The sequence below is a fragment of the Bradysia coprophila genome, assembly GCF_014529535.1.
Source record: "Bradysia coprophila strain Holo2 chromosome X unlocalized genomic scaffold, BU_Bcop_v1 contig_130, whole genome shotgun sequence".
Lineage (NCBI taxonomy): Eukaryota > Metazoa > Arthropoda > Insecta > Diptera > Sciaridae > Bradysia > Bradysia coprophila.
Genome location: NW_023503296.1, coordinates 1913176 through 1938035, shown reverse-complemented (window position 1 = coordinate 1938035; position 24860 = coordinate 1913176). Strand labels below are relative to the sequence as shown.

General features: G+C 32.8%; 2 protein-coding genes across 4 annotated transcripts in view; one reads left to right on the top strand and one right to left on the bottom strand.

Annotated features, from left to right (window-relative positions):
• The window catches only part of LOC119067912 (cadherin-99C), a 99062-nt gene that overhangs the window by 43676 nt on the left and 30526 nt on the right, over positions 1–24860 (bottom strand). The window contains exons 1-2 of one of the 3 annotated variants that reach the window (XM_037171212.1): positions 13973–13978; positions 2971–2976 (exon numbers count right to left, since the gene is read on the bottom strand). The exons of the other annotated variants lie outside the window; for them this stretch is intronic. The gene's annotated coding sequence lies outside the window, so the exon portion shown is untranslated. Of the gene's footprint in view, positions 1–2970; positions 2977–13972; positions 13979–24860 lie in introns of those variants that run through there. 3 annotated transcript variants of the gene reach the window in all.
• Positions 5076–6321, top strand: LOC119067913. Its single transcript, XM_037171213.1, has 2 exons — positions 5076–5620; positions 5697–6321. Exons 1-2 carry the CDS (start codon positions 5172–5174, stop codon positions 6202–6204), a joined length of 957 nt encoding a protein of 318 aa, XP_037027108.1. The 5' UTR covers positions 5076–5171; the 3' UTR covers positions 6205–6321.

Genomic DNA, 24860 nt, shown 5'->3' with positions numbered 1-24860 from the left:
AAAATTTATCACTCCATCCAGATTTTATACGATTCTCATAATTTTTAGTATTAAATGCGTCCGAGATTTAATAATAAAATGTTTTGGATTACTAACTTGAATGACATGTTAATATTGGTTGAAATGTCAAAGAATAAAATTAAATGATCGGTAAACATTAATCTAAACCAGTCAGATATTGTACCTGTGCTTGACTTAAGTGGCGTAGTTATGGCAATTAGATTTGCCTGATTCATAGTACATCAATTCAGCTCATAGTCTCATTGACTTAAAAATTTTACTTAATAAATAAAGACGAAAAATCTGAAAATAATGGTGTTGTTGATGAAATCGCACTGCCAATCCTTATGCTCAAAACAAAAGAGGCATTGAAAACGTGTTTTCAATTTTCGTGTTTTTCATGACGAAATTTTCGACACTGTCAAATGAAGTTAGAACTTTTTCTATTCAAATACGCGACTGCTGCATCTGTCAATGAAAACTAGGACCAAAACACGTTTGTGCCACCGAGAATTGAAATACGACGGATTTCAATATCGATAACTAGATTGAAATGTCCAAAATTACAACACCCGTTTTCATGGCTTATTACAACACTCAAACCAGTGCTGAAATGAAATTCGTATGAGTTATTACAGCATTCGTTTTAAAAAATGCAAAGCAACGTGATCGATCCAATTCGAAGAGTGATTGTTTACAATGAAAATTCTGAATTTTTGTGCATTTGTCTATTTCAATTCTCGGTTGGCACAAAGCATGATGTGTTACACGTATTGTAATGAGATTTTTTCAGCACACGACCCAATTTTCCTTACTCGCTCCGCTCGTAAGGAAAACTTGGGTCTAGTGCTGAAAAAATCAACATTACAATACTTGTAACACAACATACTATTTCAATGCCTCGTTTGTTTTGAGCATTACTAATTTGGGAAAAGCGGAGTTCTTTCGTTGACAAAACAATCAGCAAACAAGTTAAGGGTGTTGGGTGTATTACTCAGAGCTCGAATGACAACTATATTCGTCAAAAACAAGTCATCATTGAAATGCAGCGCATAGCAGCACAAGAATGAGTTAAGTTGTGGCTGATGAACGTAGTAATCATGGCGTGACGGGCATCGATCTCAGGAAAGGCAACAAGTAGCATTTAATTGAAAAAAAAAAACGAAAAGGGTTGTGGAAGTTGTACTTATTGAACAATGCACTATAAAGGCAATACTAAGATTTTAATTGACACTTGTCATTGAGCCTAGAATTTGCTATGGTAGATTTTCTCTGAAATGCACAACACTCCAGATATCTCTTTGTCACTGTCGCGATGGGCTGATGAGATGTGCGATTTATTTTTAAACAACATTATTAAGTGCAAATGATCGGAAGATGCTTATCACACTATCTTTCAGTTCGAAACGGTGGAAGAAACATTTTCCTTTCAGACATCATCAAAATTTATATTTGACTAAGCCTTTGATCAATAATTCTAGTTCATTAGGAAACAATTATTTTTTTTATATATTAATTATGACGTGAGGAGTTGTATGTACCTCATGAACTTGATAACATGTAAAATAAACGACTCAGTCAACAACAATGTTAAATTATCAAAGCCATAACTAAAATCCTCTTGCAATGAAAATTGTCCGTGGTGAAATTAATTTATCTTCCGAAGATTATGGCATCTAAATCAATTAAACTCCGAAGTACAGAAATCGAAATCGAAAATGATGATAAGCATTCCACATTGTATACACAGTCTGTGGCTTAAGTCCCCATTATTATTTCCATAAAACATTTCCTGTGAGAATTTATAGACCGGCTCCTTATTTAAAGACATCTATTACAAGCTGTATCCCACACAAACAATCCATAACAATATTTATCAAAGAAAAATATTTAATAAAGTTATATTTCACTATTTTCAAAACGTAACTTTCATCGACATTTTCGATTCTTCTGTATTTTATTAACTGAATGGAAAATGACTCGCTCAAATTTATCATTCATCGTTCAAAATGCGATTTATGTATTTTCAGCAAAATATCTTCAAAATCAAAATGTTGTTTGATTAACGTTGCTACGGACAGTTGTAACGAAGTTAATTGACCCAATAAATAATATTTAAATGCGAGCTCATATCGTGACAAAAAATTGCTATGTCTATATGCGTTGGATTTCGATAGAGTCAGCAATCGAAAGTTGTTGAATTTCCATTTGATCTATGCTCAATCTGCAGTTCATTTTCTGCACATATTTAAATTCAGTTGGATTGATGCAAAAGATATTATACTACAAGAATAAATCAATACCATTTGGACTTTGTTTGCTTCGTTATAATGTTTGGAGCAACAAAAAAAAAAAACATTTTTAGGACGATTCGAGGAGACTGATATGATACGGAAATGTTGACATGTTCAGAAGAAAGCAGAGAGAGAGAAAAAGAGAGTGATTATTGGAAGCTGATATGACCAAAAAAAGAAATCATCTTGTGATTTATCGCTAAATCGTTGCACTGTTACAGCAAATTTTATTTTCACATTCATGTAAATGAATGAATGAATGACATTACATTTTTGTGTTAAACAAACTCAATTTTCCCAGGCCCCGTTTCCGAACATGTTTGTAATTCTTTCGGAACAATTATTTTTTTCTTAGTTTGTTTGGTTCGTTTTTGCTTCGAAAACAAATGACAAAAATAAACTTTATTCTGTTCGCATTTGTCGCATATTAAAACTGTCAAAAATGGTTGACCTTCCCATTAATTTATCAACATGTTTTGTGTACCTCAATTCCTATATATATATCTACAGGTTACAGATATTTTATATTATATATGTTGTAACTTCGGCTCACATGCTGGTCAAATTATAAAATCAATTTTATTGCCTTTTATATATATTTGAAACTATTACAGCAAATTCCATTCAATCAAGATAGGAAAAGCAATGGAAGTTTCATTATAAAAAATTTGAAAACTATTTTCTGCTTAAACTTTGGTATTACGAATCGAGGTTTATGTATGCATTTATGTGTATAAATGTATAAATGTATAGTATGCAGCACTCATGCACTAGGTGGAATGATATTGAATGTTGAATGCAACAATTATTTTAAGAAATATCTTACATACGGCAAATATTATTACAACCGAACCAATCTTTTATATTAAATATACAAAAGTAGAGTTGCCAAGTTTTTCCTTTGTTTTTATATATATCGCAAACGCGCAATCCATTCTTGAGACAGAAAAAAAAAGTTTTTTTTTGAGATTTGTGTTCACCTGTTTGTCAATGCCCACGTCTATTTCTTAAAGACAATATAAATAATTCACGTTATAATATATTAAGGAAAATTATTTTATTTTGAAATGGGAGACGGATTTTTTTTCAAAATAATAATTTTTTTCTTTCGTTTATTTTTGTTGTTGTAATTTGAGGTGGGTGTCGATAGGTGTATAAATATAACGTATGCGTATTTATGTAGATTCGATGTTGTTGTTTAATTTTTCTTCTCTTCATCCAAAAAGCAATATGAGTCCATTGCATGAAAATCATATGGTATTACTTTACAAAATTCAGATTAGATGCATGGTGCACAACATATTTTTCGTTGACTGTGAGGCCTTCATTTGTTTCTCGAACAGATTTATTGTTTACGTTTCAAAAGAAGATTGGGTCGTATTTTAAATTAAATTTAAAAAAAAGAAACAGTTCTTCGGTTCGTAAGTCTTCTGTCTCATTTAATGGTCTCTCGTTTGTATAATGTTTACCGAAAACAGTCATTTCTGATATATTTTGCTGTTAGAGTTGGTTGTCGATAAATCTTTTAAAAATGCATTCAAAGAATCCCAAAAAACAAACAGCGAATCGCCTTTCTTCATTTTATAAATATTGAAAAGTTTGCGGCCAAGTTTTTTTTTACTTTTTTGATTTGCATCATTTAATTCTGCAAGAGAAAAAAGAACCGCAGTAGAAAACAGAACAAGTTCCAGAAAAGCAATAACATGGAACTTTATGAAAATTTTAAGTTAATCTTACATTTACACCGGATCCGATATTACAATAAAAAAACCTGTAGCGATTCGATTGCAATAAAAGTTAGTTACTTTATCGCATTATATTGTTGTTCGACAACAAGATTTTGTATTTTATATGGTGAAACTGAAGCGATTGTAAACAAAAATAAACTTCTTTTCTGGTAACTAAAAAACTGGATGTGAACTGAGTGTGTTCGTATTTTGATTGAAATATAGAAAATGATTTTTATCAAAGCCTAGGTTATTGCACATCTAATTAAGAGATAGACGCAGGTGCGGGAAATTCTACCAGATCATGTTAAATAGAGGCAGGTTTCCTTTCCCATACCTGGTGCGCATGTTTTTGAAGTTTGTATTTTGTAATGTTGCTATAAACAATTCGACGAAAAGTGCATTATGTCTGTCTGAGTAAAATGGGCATTGAGAGACATCCCATTCCAGATTCCAGTTGAGAATCCACGCCATTAGTCGTATAAATGTATACGTCCGAGAGAGCTTTTTTCTCCTTTGTTACGATCTGTCAGTTTTTCTATTTTGAGATTTAGTATGGAAATGAAAACTAAAATTGAGATATCTTTGCTGTTTTAAGTGGTTTTTCATATTTTTTGGACCAAAATGTTTTAAAATGTGTTTGGAATCGATTATCATTAACAGATTGTGTGAAAATATTTTTTTCTATTTATTATTTTATTTAATGCCAATCGATTCCAAACACACTTTAAAACATTTTGGTCAAAAAAATATGAAAAACCACTTAAAACAGCAAAGCTATCTCATTTTTGGTTTTCATTTCCATACTAAATCGCAAAATAGAAAAACTGACAGATCGTAACAAAGGAGAAAAAAGCTCCCTCTGACGTATAAATTTATACGACTAATGGCGTGGAAAAACTGCAGAACTATTAAATATTGAGTGAGTACAGCGATGAAAGAAAAAATAGCTTCCAGCTACAATAACAGACTGCCGGCTGGTTCTTACTTTCTCTTGATGGATAAGAAAGTTTAGAATTTCTATGCTTTGAACACTTAAACCAAGTCGCCTGCGTTCGATTGAAACGGCAAACAGGAAGCCATTGAAATCGTCGCTGTCATAATTTTTAAAGATTCTTTTTCGGATGAAAACAATCGAGTAAAGAGAATTATGAAATTCCATATATACAATCCCGAACCATTAAATAATTGCTCGAACCCAGCCTGCAATCGATTTCATTCGAAAACACAGGATCCGTCACATATTTTCGATTGTTACAGAAAAACGCAAAGCTTTCCGATAAATTTCCAGTGTAGCGACAGAATTCATAAACTTTCCGAACCCCATCCGAGACATGTCAATAGGAAAGTGGTTAAGGACACCGATTCATCGTCGACAAGAAGCTGTATTTCTAAACAGAATCCGATATCGACCAGACTGGAACACTTAGCCGCCCCGATTTTTCGGCGTATTTATTCAACCAGACAAAAAATTGAATCAAACCGCAAAGTTACCGACTCTGTGAAGCAGAATTTAAATTTGCATATTCAGAGGAGCATGTACAATATTTACAGCAGACTAGAAAATGTGAAATTTCCGCATGCTATGGACTTGAGAAGGTAATGACATAATTTGTGAAGCCAGTACTGAGAGTAGGGGACTTTTGATAAAATATCTTTATATTATATTATTCAGAAAACCATTAAGAGGATCTATCAAATCTTCGACTCCAGACTCCGAAAATCGACGAGTAGTATTTGAAAGGCTTTGCCAACCGCAAAGAAAACTCCGTACAGAATCACCCGTTAAGTTAACTTTGGCAAAGCGACCGGTCAGTATGGAAGTGATTGAGAGGCTTTCGGTTCCCAGGAAAATCAAGTCAGCTGAACAGGTTAACTATAAAGTAACCAGTCGACCTCTCCAAAGCGAAGAGTACTATGAAAAATTGTCACAACCAAGAAAAATCTTGGAGGAAATAATCAATCGAGAAACTGAGCAAAAATTAACATCGATGAAAAGGATCAACAAAATGGCTGCACCGCTGTCTCGTCTTCAGAGAAGAAAATTTATGAAAGGAGATAATGAAATGAAATTTCCAGTTTCAAAAGCGGCGTTACAGTACAAGGCGTCGGCAAATATTAAAAAATTGGCCGCACCGAAGGAGGATCCGAGTCAATCATCTGGTAAAAGTAAGAAAAAGTAATAACTTGCAGTGATCCATCCTATTGCTGCTGTTTTAGTTCGGAGTGTAAAATTATTTGTTCCTTTTGTTCGCTGGTCCTGTTAACGTCCTATCATAATATAATTCTCCCTCATACAACAACACTGTTTTCAGTCAAACAATCATTATTTAAACCGACATTTCTACAGTAAGCATGACAATTCGAATGAATTCTATACAAATTCTGATGCAGTCAGTCCATTTCATCAAACCGATTCGGTAATTGCATGCATAATATTCAAGAAAATAACTTGAATATTACATATAGCCCGATCGGTATGTAATTCAAACAAAAGGAAAAATCATATATTTCGTATTCATCGGACGTATAATTACACGACTATAAATTTACTTAACAAACATACAAAACTGTTGCCGACATAGAAATTTCTCCCAAACTTCATATGTTAAATATCATTCCAAACACATGTTATTGGAAGAAATAAAAAATCAAAATAATAAAAAGAAATATAAATTTGTGGTATTCTTACTTCACTCATTCATTCATTGATTATATTTCAATATTCATCATCATCATCATCATTATTACGATCATCATCTAAAGCAAGCAAAGTTATATATACCTTACCAATAAACCCAATGGTGTGCGGTATTTATGGTCTCTATCATTAAACTCTTAGTCGTGATTGAAATATTTTTATTGATGGCTCAATCAAATATTGAACGTTTAAATTTTCGGCTTTTTAAAAAATGTATTTTTTTTTTCATCTTCGGTCAGTTCGTTTTTGATTTATTACAATCTAAATATTTTGGTTGATCATTAATTTATGTTGATAAACATTTTGCTATTTACGTAAACGAATCAAAAAAAAAAATCTTTATTGATTTTGATTGTTATCTCGACCAATTCGATTGTTAAAACATAAATGTATCAACCGCGGACTCGAAATCAGTGTTTTGTCTTTAACCTCGCTCTTTATTTCATTTTACTCACAATTTTATTTTTCGCTAGCGGTCTTAACGGTCTCAATAATCCTATTTGCCAATAATATAAAGTCTTTAAAATGTAAAAGTTTACAGCAAATTTCAACTGCTCGAATTTTATTTATTTAAATTGTTCATTAAAGTCGATTTCTTTCATAATTACTAATTTTAATTAAAATCTTATTAAATGATTTTCTCATATAATCTGATTTTATTTGCTTAATAATTACGAACAATAGAAATATATCCAGACTGAGTAAACGAGCAACGAATGCTACGAATGGTTAACAAACATCTCAACATGATTCAATCAATTTTTTTTTCTCTATTGCACACGACCAAATTTCCATGTTCTCTAGGTTAAATAATATTGAGCATCGATACAAAGTCAATTAAAAACGTTCAATTAAATCCGAAACCGTTAGTGGTTTAAGGTAAAAATTAAGAAAATAAAAAAAGGCATATCCCCCCATCTATATATATACTATTATTATACAATAGCAACAGCATACATATTTATGCTTGGTGGATATCTTGTGCAGCGCTTTTAATTGAATTTTGTCGCACAGTAACTATAAAGTTTAAGCTAATCGTATGAAAACGGTACGGCAATCTACACAGTGAACATTCTAAAATCTTAGGTAACCTTTAATTAACAATGCAAAACATAACCAAATATAGTAAACATAAGACATCATAAGAAACATGCTACCATTCACGCATACATTTATTTCAAATTCTTGTCAGGTTGCCTTAGTCATGTTTAAAGGTATACTCATATAGAAAGACGATAAAAAAAATGTAATTTGGGAATATAATTTTAGGTCGATCAGGTAACCTTTTTTTGTTGTTTGTTTTATTTTTATGTGTTGACTGTAACATTTTACCTTAGTGCAGCTAATGAAATATTCTGAAGAAAAAAAAAACTTTCAACGTTTTTTTATGGCAGTTTAGTTTGAAGAAAAAAATTCCTCTTCTTTTATTGAGTTGTCCCTACACACCGTCATACAATTTCGTCCCTACAAAGTAAAATGGTTGAGGTAACATCATTTGAAATTTGTTTCGTATGTTAATAAACATCTTCATTTTCATCGCTTTACGGATGCATGTAACCGAGTGGTCTCTGTCTTGTTAACGTACCATATAAAAAGACATTATAAACGTAAAGGTTAGATGTAAATGACCAAATGAAATTATCAATTTGATGGATATAATGTTGAATTGATGGTTTGACTCGGATGTCGCTTGAAACCATAACTCTGAATTTTATTGAGAAACTTTACTCATGGAATGGACAACGAAATAAAAACCACAAAATCGTAAATCTAAATTGAAATTTCAGTTTCTTCTTAATTGGTTTCCACTGTTTCGGGGGATTTTGATTATCGTTTCGTTGGAATTTCAAATGAATAATAAAAATGATTCTTTCCGAAACACTCCGGAAATCCTTACTTACAGATTGAGAATTAGAAGAACGGACAATTTCAATACATACAATGTACACGTATCGTTGGTAACGCATGTTGGAATTAATACAGAGAATTGGATTTTCATTGCTTGAAATTGTCCATTCTTATTATTCTCAGACTGTATGCAAAAAAAACTTGGATAAATCACTCCACTCAGACTTAACATAATAATATACAACCAAAAATCTTATTTGCTGTGCAGCAATATCCATCAGTGAATCATAGTCGTGTGAGTTTTTTTTCGCAACGTCTTGCATAAAACTGAAAATGCATTTAATTTTACATTCTCACTTCGCTTAATCAGCAGTATACCTCAAAAATTTAAATTATCATAAGCAAAAAGCAGAACATAACCATTCTCATCATAAATTAACTTAGTCATATATTGTGCTCATTTTTTTTTCTTTATTTTAATTAAATGCCTAAGACTATTAAATTATAATACGGAGATTATTTTTTGTGGTGAATAAAGTAATTGAAATCGTAATACATAAAAAAAAATAGTGAATATGACGCTCATATCCAGCAGATGCATTCGCTTATTACATGCTCTGGGACATAATAGTTCGTTTAATGAGTTTAAACTTTTAAGTGTGTTTCACATATATATGCCATATAATAATGTTCAATAGAGAAAATTATATGTGTGTACATCATCATGAATAAACATATAAAATGGTGGTAATAACAATTGTGGGAAAAACATTTGTAAAAATCATACATTTACAGCTCAAAATAGAATTGTATGCACCTTTTCGATTACACCGTTCGGTCGACGGATCGGTGGAATAGTCGGATTCTAAACATTATTTTTCGATTGTAACATAATTGAATTCTATTTCTTTTGAGGAATTCACAATTTTTTTTTTGTTTTTGTTTCAAATTAATCAATATAATTCCATTAACATTTGCAAACTCTGACTGGAAACAATTAAGGAGTACGCTCATAATGTAATATAATACATAAAGGCTGATACGGTTCATTGTTGTTAATATTGTTTGTTCTGAAACAATAGGAGACTCATCGCAGTCGGTTTATTTTTTTAATTTTTTTTTTTAAAGAAAAGAAGACCAAAGATTTCTTAAAATAAAAACAAAAAATTGTTTTGTTGCTGGCGAATAATAATAATAAGCATATTCTAGTTGATTGCTATTTGCATAAATAAACTGGTATAATGGTTTATGATTAGAAAATTATTTCATGACTTTATTCATGGTTTGCATTCAGGGAACGGAACGAAGCGAAATTGAATCTTAAATTGATATTTAATTTCGATAAAATTCAGGAAATGGAGATGTTGTTGTATATGTTGCATTTGAAATATTTTTTCGAACGAAAATGAAGAAGAAAATATATGTTTCGAAGACGTTACATTTTTTCAGCAAAATTGCCGTAAGTAATTGGATCAAGATGGATGGCTTTTTGGAGGAACTCGTTCAAAGCTATAATGTAAATCATGACTACATTTCATGAATTTCGAAATTGCACAAGGTATTGTCCGATCAGAAAATATAATCGAAGAGATCTGTAGTTGTGCAGACATTCGTACATAATTAAAGAAGCACCCACTTCTTCGTTAAAAAAAACTTCGTTAAACAAGCTTTCATTTTTTAACAAATCCGACAAGTTTACTTGAATGTCTTATAATTTGAAGTACTTGATTTAGTTACATAGAAAATTTATGAATCTAGTGGTTGAACAAAGATAGAAGAAACAATCGAATCATAAAAACGTTTATAAGCTATATTTTTAATGATTGCATTATATGTGGACAGATGTTTTAGAAACAACTGGAAATCAGTTGTCGACGACTGTTACAAAATTAAGTGGTAATTTCTGGCTGGTGTTGTCTTCCTAATAGCAAATTGCATGTTAAAAAAACGTGAAGTAGTAGATTATGAATCGAACAACAACAACAACAACAATATTATTTAAGCAATTGAAGTAACAGATTTGATAGTTATACAAACGACAGGCCCGGACTGGCCATACGGTGAATTCGGGGGATTCCAGATGGGCCTTTTGGATTTTTGTATGAGAATTTTTAATTTGTGTGCCTTTTTAAATTCAGTTACATTGAGCCCCCGATGGGCTTTTTCGAGCCAGTCCGGTACTGACAAACGAGATACTCATTATACTCTTACTGTACGTAAAAGTTATACAAACGCACAATTATCGAAGTATTGATCTTTTACAGATCCATTTTTGAAATGATGAGCCATGAATTAAGGTCTTAAAATAAATGTTAATTAATTTTTAGATAAGACTCGCCTTTGTATATGAAAAAACGTCTTAAACAACTGCGTATAATATCGAGAAAATCCTAACCGTAATACTTCGCTAACGTTTTCTACAGAAGTTTATGACACTAATGTGGATTAATTGGTTTGGATTATTAGATTTTATCAGTTTTTAAGCAGACACTTTCCCAATCACGGTGTGCTGCTGAATGAATGTAATCTCGCAAATTACCCGACTTAAATTTATTTTTCAAACCCACGATTCGTACAACAGTTTATTCAATAAATCATTTTTGATTTTATTACAGAAATATGATTACAATGGCAATATAATTGTTCTGGGACATCGGTTACAGTCAATGATTAATTAAGTTTCATTCAAAACATGAAGATTACACCTCTTGCATGTACCAATAACCGAATAACATGTAAAAATTCAATTTATTGGGATTTTAATTCTCATAAATAAATTACACACGCACCGAGACTATATGTACCTACATTGTACAAATACATTTTGTTCAATACTGAAATTTTAGCTGGACAAACGAAAGTTTCTTCAGATTAAATTGGGTCAATTAAAGGTTAAGTGTCGCGTACCACATATATAAGAAAATGAATAAAAAAGAATTACAAAGAACAGCGAAATGATTGAAAGAATAAAGGCTAAGTAATAATATGGCACTTTTAACACTCTCCACTCCTCTAAGTGTATAGCAATATAGCACATTATAATTCTTTGTCGCTCGATTACATTTTAATGCTGATTTCGTGTACATTATTGTTGTTAACATTGAACATTTTACCTTTTATTTTCCCAAATTGTTTAACACACAATTCGTAAATTTGAAAATAAACAGTTCAATAAACACGTCAAGATAGTACATCAATATAAATACTGGTGGTATATGTATGCACGAGCTTTTCTATGTGCACACGAAGTGAGAAAAAAAATCAGAATCATGTATGTAGTACCAGGTACCTCGGCCAAAGAAGTGTATATACGTAAATGATTGTAATGAAGAGAAAAAAAAACAGCAAGAAATATCAGTCAACCATTAACATATTTAGGAATAGAAATTTTTGCGATTAATAAAAAAGGCAACAACTTTTTACCATACGAAACGATCTGTACAATGATTTAAACACCAAAATTTATGATACAATGGAAATTATAGTTATATCTGCCCACTTAAATGTCAAAAGCAATACAACCAGAGAGTTCAATGGAATTGATAGCGAAAAAAATCTTACCATTGGAACCATATATATGATTTTGTGAATTCAAATAGAAAAGTTATAAAATATGCTCAAAATGTAGGCCATATTCTTAATACGATTCGCTTATAATTTTCTATCGTTCTCTTAAATGACGAGAAGAGAAAAAAAAAATTAAGATTTATCTTAGCACCAAAGTGGGTTATTAAATTATCGGTTATGCTTGAATTTTATGAATAATAATATTTATTCATATTTGAAGATTATAATATATGCGATCTTAAGTATGCTAATTTTGATGGTTTAAGTATATTCGCCTAGAGGTTACATGTGGAAATTTTGAATTTTATTTGATGGAAATTGACTGAAATCAAGCAAAATCGAAGAAAATCATTTTTTTCTCTCTTACACAAATAATCTCCTTTTATTAAGTTGTCTGGCAGTGATTAGTTAATTATTGTGTTTGTTGATGTTCATTTAACTTCTGGTTAAGTAAGCAGTTATTTTGTTTGCCAGAAAAACAATTTGTTATAACCACACGGTCATCACTTTATAAATACACGTTTTTTGTTTGCTCTGTTTACGTTGAAGTTAACTGCATTTAAATCGCAGAGTAATAATTTTTTTTTGGATATTGTTTTCCTTTCTTTCAAGCAATTATAACAATACCAACAAAAATAGCAAACGTTATTCAACCATTTCTCAACAGAGACAACATAATCAGTAACTGGCTGGTGAAATTGACAAATACGTACGAATGCTGATAACTAGGTCCCACTAGGTTGGGTGGGTCAGATCCATTTGTCTGAGCTTCTCAATTGTATTTTTATTGGCAATGAATTATTGATTTATTTCAATGTAATGTAATTTTGTATGTTGATGGCCACAAAAACGCATTTAGAAAAAGAACTACTAGAACGGTCTAATAAATCTATCATTAATGATTTAATTCGGTTTAGTTTCACTGAAAATTTTCGAAACTTTGTATATAAAATGCCACGGTAAAAAATGACGTGTGTTTTCAACAAAATTTAAACTCGTGTGAATTGCACACAACTTCACACTCTTCAATTTTGGTTCTGTTTATTCGGTTTTGTTTACAAGGCAAAATCAAATAACAAGACTCCAGATCGTTTTAACAAAGAGTAGAAAAGGCTTCTTTTGAGAACTACTCCCAGATGGTTGAAACGATACCATCCATTTTCGGAATGTTCTGAAAGAACAGGTTGAGACACTTCTGAGTTGATCACTAAGGCGGTGACACGCAGATGCTTTTTATTGAACCGACTCATTACAGATTGTTTGAAATGTCAACCTGAAAAAATCTATTTTTTTTCTTCAAGTTGAGATTTCAAACAAACTGTAATGAATGTGTTCAACAAAATGTATCTATTTGTCAAAATGAAACATGTTTTCAATGAAACTTAAACTCGTGTGATTTGCGGCCCTCGCTTCGCTCTGGCCTTGACACTCGTTAATTTTTGTTCTTTTCTTTCGTTTTATTTTGCAAGGCAAAGTTCCATACCAAGAAAAATACTATTGAAATAGATACAAAAATTCTGTTAGCAACAACAGCTTGTTCGTCAGACCAACGTAATCTATCTTAGAACCTAACCTCAGGAATTAATTCCATTCTCCACCAATTTTTTTTTTAAATCGGTTGAGAATTAGTCCCAGTTGAACCGATGCCACCCACGTTCGAACTTGACCTGAGGATTTCAATACTTCGTCGAATAAAAAAAAGTTTTTGAAAATCGGTTGAACTTTGTTCCAGTTATCGTGTTAACAAAGAGCAGAAAAGGCTTCTTTCGAGAACTACCACCAGATGGTTGAACCTATACAACCCACGTTCGAACTTGACCTGAGGATTTCAATACTTCGTTGAATAAATAAAAGTTTAAAAAAATCAAGAGATTGAGATTTACTCAAGTTATCGCGTTGACAAAGGGCACAAAATCTTAACATTTAACATCTTTTCATCACATTTCTATACATTTTTAATCATAGTGAACGTGTTACGTACGGTGTATTCTCTTTTGTAAAACCCATGACTTACAGTCAAGGGAATAAATGAATTTTCAGCTGGATTAACAGTAAATAAGAAAAGTGGACATCTATCTGTAGATATGGGCGAGCCACCCGATTTTTATGTCAAATAAATCCGTAATCACAAACCCAAACAGTTAAGTCAAGGAAGGACAGACAGTCAATGCTTGTAGTAATTACAGGTGACGTCAGTAAAATTTAGTCATTTTGCTTCAACTATTTTTCAGCGGACCAGTCATGCAAATAAAAAAGTAGATGAGAAGCATAATCTATCGGGTGAAAGAATTGCACGCGTGTGTTAGTGGTAAAACAGTAGGCATGAATTCAGTGACTTTTCCTGTATCATTACTCTTTGAAGATACTAAATAAGTTGAAGGGGTCTGACTAGTGGTCCTTTATACACCCAAATATGTGAAATACTACACGATTTCAACGTTTTACAAAAGAGTTGAAGGAACTTGCAGTGAAACACTTTTGTGACCCACAAGCTCTATCAAATATTTGCCTAACATCGAAAAATATAGTTTGCATTTCGATGAAACGAGAATCGAATCGTATGAATCGAATCAACAAAATCATTTTTTTTTGCAAGCTCTTCAATTCTTAACACCACACACACTTAAAAAAAAGAAATATCAACAGAAAAAAAGCTATCATGAATGAGAGCTCGTGCACAATTGTTAAACATTATTAAATATCACATATATTGACTGAGAAACCTGTTTCCCCATCGTGGCCGACTTCATAGCTGATTTTCTAATTAACATATAGGTTCGATGACGATCGTAACATATAAATACACCAAAGATTTTGTAATATAAAACCGTTATACTCGTAAATATGTACACTACACAACAGGCACAAGACATTCACTTGGAAAGATTCTTGTTTCCGTAACACAAAAATTTTTGTGTTGAAGCCAGTTAATGCTGCGATATTAATTGGTATACATTATATTGACGATGCTGATGATGTGGGCATTCGATGTGCAAAATATATCTTCTCTTTCGAGCACAAAAAAAAGATATCGTTTTTGTCTCGGAAATGTGTAACAATCGATACATTTTATTATGTGGAAAAGACGACCCAAATTTGTTTAAAACATCGAAGCTGCACTTAGGAAACTATATCTAGATGCGAATGTTAAGTAGTGCGATCGTTAACATTGCATTGTAATAATTGAAGATTTTAGATTGCAATTAATTGTTGTTTTTCTACGTATATTTAGGCCTCTTACAATTGAGAGTATATTGTACGTACAAACATCTGAAATGATTAGTCTTTTCCCGGCGACTTTATTTTTATACATTGGTCGACGAAAATCCTAGTACATTAATAGGAAAATCGCCTTATCAGGTCAGCGTGTCTGCGGGTGATTGGAGTAATCACACATACCAAAAGGATAATTTGCAAGCAATTTTTTCGCTAGTTCAAGTAGATACAGTAGACAAGTACAGTAAATATTGTTTCCTTACCGTAAGCCACATGTATCTCATGTAAAAACTTGCTGCTCAAATTGAGAAAAAGAAATTGTCAATTGAATGCTTAATGTACTGTTGGTGCAGCCGAACATAAATTACTTTCGATTCATAATCACGAGTTTTTTTTTGACAAAAATTATTCGGTGTAAATTGCCACGCAATCAAAATGTTTATTAAATAAATCACCGGACAATAATAAAATTATTTTCAAAATTGGCCATCACATAACTTCTGATACCACCGAAAATAAAAACACTCGAAAAAGAAAATTGAGGCACTGCAATAATTTAAAAATAATTAAAAACTGGTTTCTATATAAACGATATAATCGATGTAAAATGTAAATTTGTATTTTCGATGGCAGAAAAAAAGGAAGACGGGTGACAATAAACGGTATTTCTTGGCTGAAAAAGATTTTAAGAGAATGTAATTGTGCAAAGATTTTAAAGCATTCAGTGAAATATGGGATAGCATAAATATACCAATTTTTTGCGAGGAAAGACTACTTTAAATTGAGCCAATAAAAATGCAAGAAAGGTTAACCACTTTCAATGTTACAGTTCCGATCACCAAATAAAATTCGAACTTAACATTGCCATTAAAATTAAGTTTTTAAGCAAATGCACGAATTAAACTTAAGAAGATCGATAATTTACAAAAGTAATCCTTTCGATAATTTAGGAAAATAAAAAGAAAGAGAGAGAAATACAGGTAGTTTGCAATTCAATTTATTCATTATTTCGATGGAAATAATCGTTTCTTCATCATTTTACTTTGACGACTGTTTCTTATTCCTCATTTAAATAAAAAAAAATTAACATACCGCATTCAAAAAGTTCCTTTAACCGAACCATTTATTAAATCCTCAGTTCACAAACGCAATCATTTTTACATTTTTATAAATTTCGTTTATTTTTCAAAGTTTTCAAAGCCTAGCAGGCCTTGAAACCGAACAGACATAAAAAAAATTACCGCTACAAAATATTTTAATAAATTTCGATTTATTTTAAATAAAAAAATCGGTTTTCAGTAAAGTGCAACTGTTATCATGTAACGTATGAGCCAACTTGAGTCTCAGACAAATTTTGGGAAATAAAAAGCAAGAAAGAAAATGGGAAATTCCTATGCCACAAATGAGAAAACATGTATTTGCTTGGAAAATGTTGACACCGATGATCGAATAATTTGTGAAAATTGTCAACATTGGTATCATCCAAAATGTGTGTTTTCTTCAATGGACGAATTTCATGCAATATCTGCAAATAACGAAAAATGGATTTGTACTGCATGCATGTTCGAACGATCTTCTTTGGATTCGCCTATTATGAACGTTTCACCAATTAAAAAAGAAATCCAAAAAAATAGGGAACGCTTGCCAAGGAAATGCAAGGACTCAATTTCTCAACCAAATATTCCGGAAAAGGCCAACACGGAAAAAATAATAAAACCGAAGATGAAAATAGAAGGTAAAAATAGTCTTTCAGATAGAGTTACTTGTAAATGTGGATTTATAGCGAAAAATAATGTCGGTCTGCGGATTCACGTGAGTAAGAAAAAGAAACTTAGCGATGCTCAGGGCGCTACGTTAGGGCCACCTGTTGTGTTGACAGGAACGTTTGAAGATTCGGATGTTAAAGCTATAATGGACGATTTTAATCTTCTTTTAGGAAAATGCAAGAGTTTTATACCTGTGACTAGGATAATCCAAAAGTCCGTTCGTGTCGTAGTTTGTCAAGAGCTATTGTCTTTAGTTAACGATGCAGTTTCTAAGAATGACTTACCTTCTTGGATGCGCTTGTTGTCTTTTCCGTATCTAGTTTTGAATTCAGTGAATAAGTCTAGTGGGAAAGGGACTAATTATATTCGTTCGAATTTGAAAGATTTTCAAGGGATAAAGGATGTAAGAGAGGCGCTTCGGCAGTTGCTTTTGAATTATGGTGGCACGCAGTATAAGAGGTCTAAGGTGTCGGAGGATTTGATTGTCAAGACGGCAACTCGGAAAGTAGGTGAAGGAGATATTCGTGGAGCAATTCGTGTATTGTCTTCAAATGAAACGATTGCAGAAGCTACTCCGGAGACGAAAGCGAAGCTAAAGTGTAAGCACCCCCATGATGAGGAAGTTGTCGAAGCTTTTACTAACACGGTTAAACTTAAGGTAACGCAGGTTGAAGAGGTTGTTGAAGCGATTAGGGACTTTCCAGTGAGTTCTTCTAGTGGAATCGATGGTTTACGTCCTCGCCATCTGAAGGATTTGACTTCGTTTACTTGCGGGGAGTCAGCCAATAAGTTATTGAAAGCAATAGCTTCTTTTTCTGATTTGGCAAAGTCTGGTAAGATATGCAAGGATGTTCTTTCGGTTTTTTATGGAGCTTCTCTGTTAGCTTTTGATAAGAAGAAGATAGACGTTAGGCCGATCGCTGTAGGTATTACTTGGAGACGTGTAGCAGGAAAGATAGTTTGTTATCACGTCAGGGATGAGTTATCGAAAGTTTTAGCTCCGATCCAGATAGGATTTGGTGTGAAAGGGGGCGCTGAAGCTCTTATCCATGCGGTTAGGTGTTTCGCTACAGCAGGACACGAGAAAGCTATGGCTATAATCAAGTTTGATTTTAAGAACGCTTTCAATATGTTGTTTAGGAAATTGCTCTTGTCTGAAGTTGAAGAGATTTGTCCAGAGATGTCTCCGATGATAAGGCAAGCTTATAGTCGTTATTCAAATTTGATCTACGACGAGGAGATATTTCTGTCGAAGAGAGGCGTTCAGCAGGGCGATCCTTTAGGTCCACCTGCTTTTTGCATAGGGATAATGAAGATGACTCATTCTTTAGTTTCAAAGTTAAATGGTTGGTATCTCGATGACGGGACAATAGGTGACGAGTTAGAAGCCCTCCTGTCAGATATTAGAAGGATATTAGAGTTTTGTGATTATTCAGGAATGGAATTGAACACCGAGAAGTGTGAGGTGTTTTTTGTGAATGCATCAGTAGAAGAGGAGGATGAAATGTATAGGGAAATATCGGGTCTTTTACCAGGCATTCGTAAAGTAGATAAAGTTTCTTTTGAGTTGCTTGGAGCTCCCATTTTCGGAGAAGGTGTCCATGGTATGTTTTCGACTAAAGTTGAAAGCGTTGAGCTGTTATCGAAGCGTTTACAGCTTTTGGACGTTCATCCTGCTTTATGTGTTTTTAAGAGTTCTCTTTCAGCTCCTAGGTTCAACTATCTGCTGCGTACTTGTAAGTCGTTCTTAGTACCCGAGGTGTTAAACAGGGTAGATGAGATGTTTCGTACTACGCTTGAAATTATTACGAACACGAAGCTTGGAGTGGTTCCCTGGAAGCAGGCATCTCTTCCTCTTTCGTTCGGAGGTCTAGGGATTAGGAAATCCTCGGAGTTGGCCTATCCGGCGTATTTGTCGTCTGTCCATCAGTCTTCGAAGTTATCGGATGAGATCCTCAGCAAGTTTGGTTTGAAAGTGCTGAACGGTGACGTTTTGTCAGTTTTGCAGAGTCTTCCTTCTGAATACTCTTTGTTGAGCGAAAAATCTAAGAGTATTCAAAAGGAATGGGACTTGGTAGGTGTGCGAAAGGTTTTTGACGAGTTATTGGCTTCTAGTTCTCCAGTGGACCGTGCTAGGTTACTTGCATCATCAACAAAAGAGTCTTCAAAGTGGTTGCAAGTTATACCTTCAAGTAATCTGGGGTTACTTTTGGACAATAACGCGGCAAGAATTGCCGTGGCACTTAGATTGGGTTGCAAGGTATGCGAAGAACACCGTTGTGTTTGTGGGAAGGTAGTAGACGAATACGGTCGTCATGGATTGTCTTGTAAGAATAGTAAAGGATGGATTCCAGGACACGATGATGTTAACAATATCTTCTCGCATGCTTTTTCGTCAGCCGGTGTCCCTAATGTTTTGCAACCACCAGGGATTTCGAGGGACGATGGGAAGAGGCCAGATGGAATGACGTTAATTCCGTGGAGTAGAGGAAAGTCACTGATATGGGACGTGACAGTTCGAGATACCTTAGCTCAGTCTTATTTGTCTATTTCGTCGACTAAGGCTGGAGCTGTCGCTGATCAAGCAGAGCGTAGGAAACATAATCATTATGTCGGTCTGAAAGAGAATCACTTGTTTAAACCAATAGCGTTCGAAAGTTTGGGTAGCTGTGGCTCAGAAACGAAAGCGTTTCTCGTAGTTTTAGGAAAGATGATGAAGAAGGCTTCCGGAGAGAAGAAGTCTTTAGATTACTTGCTTCAGAAGATTTCTATATCGATACAGAGGCGGAATGCGGCTTGTATATCAGGAACGTTTGGAAAAAGAGTTGATGTCCGACAATAAATACAGACTATAAAAAAAAAAAAAAAAAAAAAAAAAAAAAAAAAAAATTTCGTTTGAATAATTCAAGACAAATCGACCAGATGTGAACATGTTATGACATTTTTATCGAAATTTTTCCTGTAGAATTTAAAATTAATTTTAATTTTGAGGTACGAGTTCATGGTTGAGTTCTTGTTATTATATGCAATAAAACATATGACATAATTACCTTGTGTTCATTCACATCTGAGAAAATGAATCGCAGCTAATTTAACTGAAACCAAACCAGAGTAACAGATCAAATGAAAGTTTAGTTAGTAGAAGGAATGGTGTAGGTGTTATGTAAGTATACAAGCAATTTGCAGAAAAGTAAGGAAAGAAAAGGTTTAGAAACGCAAGATGTAAGTGAAGCTTCAGAAAATTGTGGAACTTATTGTGGAAGTTGTAAAATTTATGGACAGTGAGTGGAAATTATTAAAATGAATGGTTTCTGCCAATGTTTCGATCTGAGAGATACAAACAGCATTTTCTTCTTTGTCTAAAACATTTAAAAAATTGTTACATCTCATCAAGCCATGGCGACACTGGCAAAGAATACCAAACTCTAGGAGCTTAGTCATACTAAGATCCTTAGTGTAAGAGGGCTTGCAGTATATTGACAGAAGATGTATGAACCATCTCTCAAACAATTTTTCATGCTTGATGTAAACAGTTATTTTTGCACGGTCTCACTTTAGGCTATAAATAAGTTTATTTGGGACCGTCTATAAATTCAGTTTTCAGATTTTCAGACCCCCGCGCATTGTCAGCATTTTTTCGATGCCTGCCTTTTACACACATGTCACACTGTCATTGTCGCGAAGTCTTTGAACGGTTCCTAACGCGACTCTGTTAGTTGTAATAAATGAATCAAATAGATGTGCAGACAGATAGAGCTGAAATGGGTACCGTTTGATCTTTGAACAAAAAACCTAAGAATTCATATTTAAAAAAATCTCATAACAATCGTGGACAGTGTACGTACATCCAGAAAAATTGCCATCCCGCTTAACAGCATTGTTTATTATATCTTACTTGTTCCATTAAGCAATTTTCATTAACGTTAACTGAAACACAATTGTATCTCCTTCGGTAAATTAAATTCCGGAATATTATCTTCTGGTCTTTGTTTTTATGTGTACATTGTACATACTTATCTCGCATGGGTATGATACAGCTATAATTTTTAATTCATTGCCATTTCAAACGCATTCTCATGCCTTTCAAAAAAGAAAGATGAAAAAAAAATATGAACACAAACAAAAACGTTATATTATTTAAATGGATAAACACAAATATCAAATCTGTTTGGCTCTTTTTCAAACGTTATACTGTGTGCATTCAACAATTTACTGCATTTAACCATCATTGATTTATTAAAAAAGTAAGAGAAGAGAGGAAAAAAAAGAAGTAAAATATCTTAAAATAAAAAGCTAATCGATTATAATGCGAAAGTATCATTATCTTGAAATGAAATCAGAATACTAACTCGAATCTAGTTTGGAATGTTTATATTTCGTTAAGTCAACATTCAACATTCAAATCTCCGTACGGAATAACTCTCAACCTAGTGATGGATAAAATTATTTTTCCCATTTGCATATAAGTGTTTGCGATAAATATATGCAGATGGTTGCTTTCGAAAACTAAGACAATTTATACAATTGAAGATAAAACAAACAAAACGTTCTATACGACTGTATTATAAAGTATTAGTGTTGCGCTAGAATAATGATATTGTCTAACAGGTTAGCCGCTTGTGGGGACGGTTCATAAACGAATACTTTTTTGTTGTTTTTGGCATCCTATCCTCAGCTCTCATATGATTAAAAGGAGCACAGATGGATCGTTATTTTACTAATTTCGATAATTTATTTAGGTCTTTTCATACCAAATCGTTTCTACAGTGCTCAGTGGTAAATTGTGCGAATAACCCAGTGACATCGAGTGCACTAAGAACTAAATTAGTAGGAGTAGAATACCGGCGGCTCCCAACAATGTCTTGACCGGTAAGCAAATGAGTTACAATAAATTACAGAGACGAATGTCAACGCATTGATTGAATTTTAATAGGAAACCTTAAGACTAATGACGTATTTTACATGCTGAGGGCGTCGAAAGAAGTGCATGAAAAGTACTGTTTTCTCCACATGTAGCACGTAAAAATGTCGAAAAAAAAGTTATTGTTTGTCACTCGTGCATCGCATGTAATGATTGACATCTTTGAAAAGCTTTTAATTCAGCCTAAGCAGCTGCCTACTTTACTACCTTCCATGCTTTTGTCTCTGTTCCACAAGACTCTATCCCTACCAAATGCAGACGACATTTATGAACACACCCATAAGCATTCAGGTATGTAGAATGGACGACATTGCTGCAATGCACTTTGCACAATTTGATTAATTTTGGAAATGATATTTTCATCTGATTAAAATCTATTTTTTCGGTTCAAATGCTGCTATATATTGAGTTAGTTTGTATGTTCATAACAGTGTAATGTATCGTTGGGTAAGCATTTATAAAAAGATTTACAAATGCACCTTTAGTGCACCACCCATGAAGAAGTAATAATTATTACTGAAAGTGGCTACAGGTTATGTATGTTCGATGTATGGTGTTGTTTGTTTATTTGTTTTTTTTTCGTATGTTTCAAAACAAACCGCATTTTCTTTTTTAAATTTTAATGGAAATGTTATGTTTTTACTGACATCGTGTAGTCTAGTTTATAATTCCAATAAAATCAATATTCTGCGAATAATTTATTTAATTAAAACACGAAATGCTTTATACGAAATTAATGTCTTGTGTCTTGTTTTGCAGAACGCGCGTATATGTATAATACATAAAAGTCTGCAGATATAAATCTATTTGGTTGCAATTTCGTTCAGTTTTATATTTATACTTTTTTGTTCAATTAATTAATTATTTTACGCATGATTTTAACTGGATTATAACCAATAAATTTATATGTTTAAAAATATCAAATATAATTTTTAAATGGATAAATGAATACGTGAGGCAGTTGAATTATCATGCAGCGCAAAAATTATTAATAAAAAATAAAATTCAAAATAAATAAAAATTTAATATTCCGTTCAGCTAATACAATGCATATTATAAAAAAAAATTTAATCAAAAGAAATCAGTTTCGGTACGAAAAAATCAATCATAATGTCGACTTTTGGTTCTGAATTCAAAATGTATACGTAAGTAATATCCTACGTGTTGCAACCTGTACATTATAATAAATAATAACTTGTAATCAGACTTACACTATTGATGTCGGTGTATATAATTTTTGCAAAAAATTCCCAACTGGAGCACTTTTCAATTACACTCGAAATAAATTCTGCTAAAAATTGGTAGGTTCTCCGTGCGAATGCGGAGAGCTCTCATCGTTCAGAACCAGCAAACATCAACATAAGGAATTTATGTGGACGTGAGCACGCTGAAGTGCGTTTGATTATAGTGCAATAAAACAGCGGCTCCATTAAGCACAGTGTTGATGAAATTAAGTTTGCGAATAAGCGCAGAAACAGGTGCCTAAGGATTTGCATATATAGTTAAATTGATGTTTTGATAAGATCTTCGTCGGTACTGGCATTTTTTATATTTGCTGGGTAAATGAAAAAAAAAATCGGAAAATTGAATTACATATTACAAGCGGGAAACTCATCACAATGGAATGCTATAATTCAGATTTAGCACAGCCCTGATGATGCTTCTGCGATTTTTTGTTTTTTGATCATTTTAAAGTGGAATATTGCAGAATAATCGAAAGGGATCGCAAGAAAAAGAGTCTTTATTTTGAAGTGATCCATATTACCAATGCACTGCAAGCATAAGTGATTGAAGGGACAGCTGTCAAATGAAGTATTATTTTAAATGACAATTTTTTCCACAATTGGTACGGTGGCAAAAAGTTATTTATATAACAAGGGATAAAAAGTTGAAAAGTAGAGTTTTCGTGTGAATCCGAGCCGAAGCCGAGGTCAATAAACACACGAAAACAAGATTTTTGAACTTTATCCCAAGTTATGTAATGGTGTGTAATAAGCCACTTTCGACCCTAGGGAAAACAAAAGCATGTAAATATGTTGTTCATTTAGAGACTCTATTTAGAGTACCATTCATACGTGAAGTGCGTTGGTCAGACTGAAAAAAAACCAGTTTTATGTTAGAATCTGCTCTTCGGCAGCATTCAGTAAAATCTTTCTTTTTTTACTAAGAATGCGCACCCTCAATGGGTGTAGTCTCCATTGAAATTTTATAATTTATTTCCTGATGCTTCAAAGAGTAACATTTAAAATAAAAATAGGAAAACTATACGATACAAACTTAACATCAACATCAAAACCATGTAACTTATAATTAATAAATTCTTCGCAGTATAAGTGTAAAATCTAACGATAGACTGTTACTTCATAGCTACAATTAAAATCATAAACACAAGAAATTGAAGATACTACTTCGTATTCCACTATACGTACAGGTTATATGCAGCATTAATTAAATATTTTAGATACAACCTGAGTCACAAAACGTTTAAAATGTAAGGTAATCTAAACTAAACATAAAACATAAAAGCGCTGAAGAAGAGATATTGAACTTGCCACTGGTAAATTCGTTAAAAGAGAAATGAAAATTGCAAACAAAAAAGATTTATCTTTTGCCATAAAGGTATGTATATAACGGTTGAATGTGGCATACCAAAGTTCTGCACTTGGTAATATTCATTTCGTACTTATCGTCGCAGAATGAATATTCCCATGTGTAGAATGAATAAAGCAAAAGTTATTGTATGTGCACAAGATGAAATGAATTAAAAGAGGAATATAACGAAATTCTTATATGTGTTCTCTTTGAAGTTAAAACGTAAGT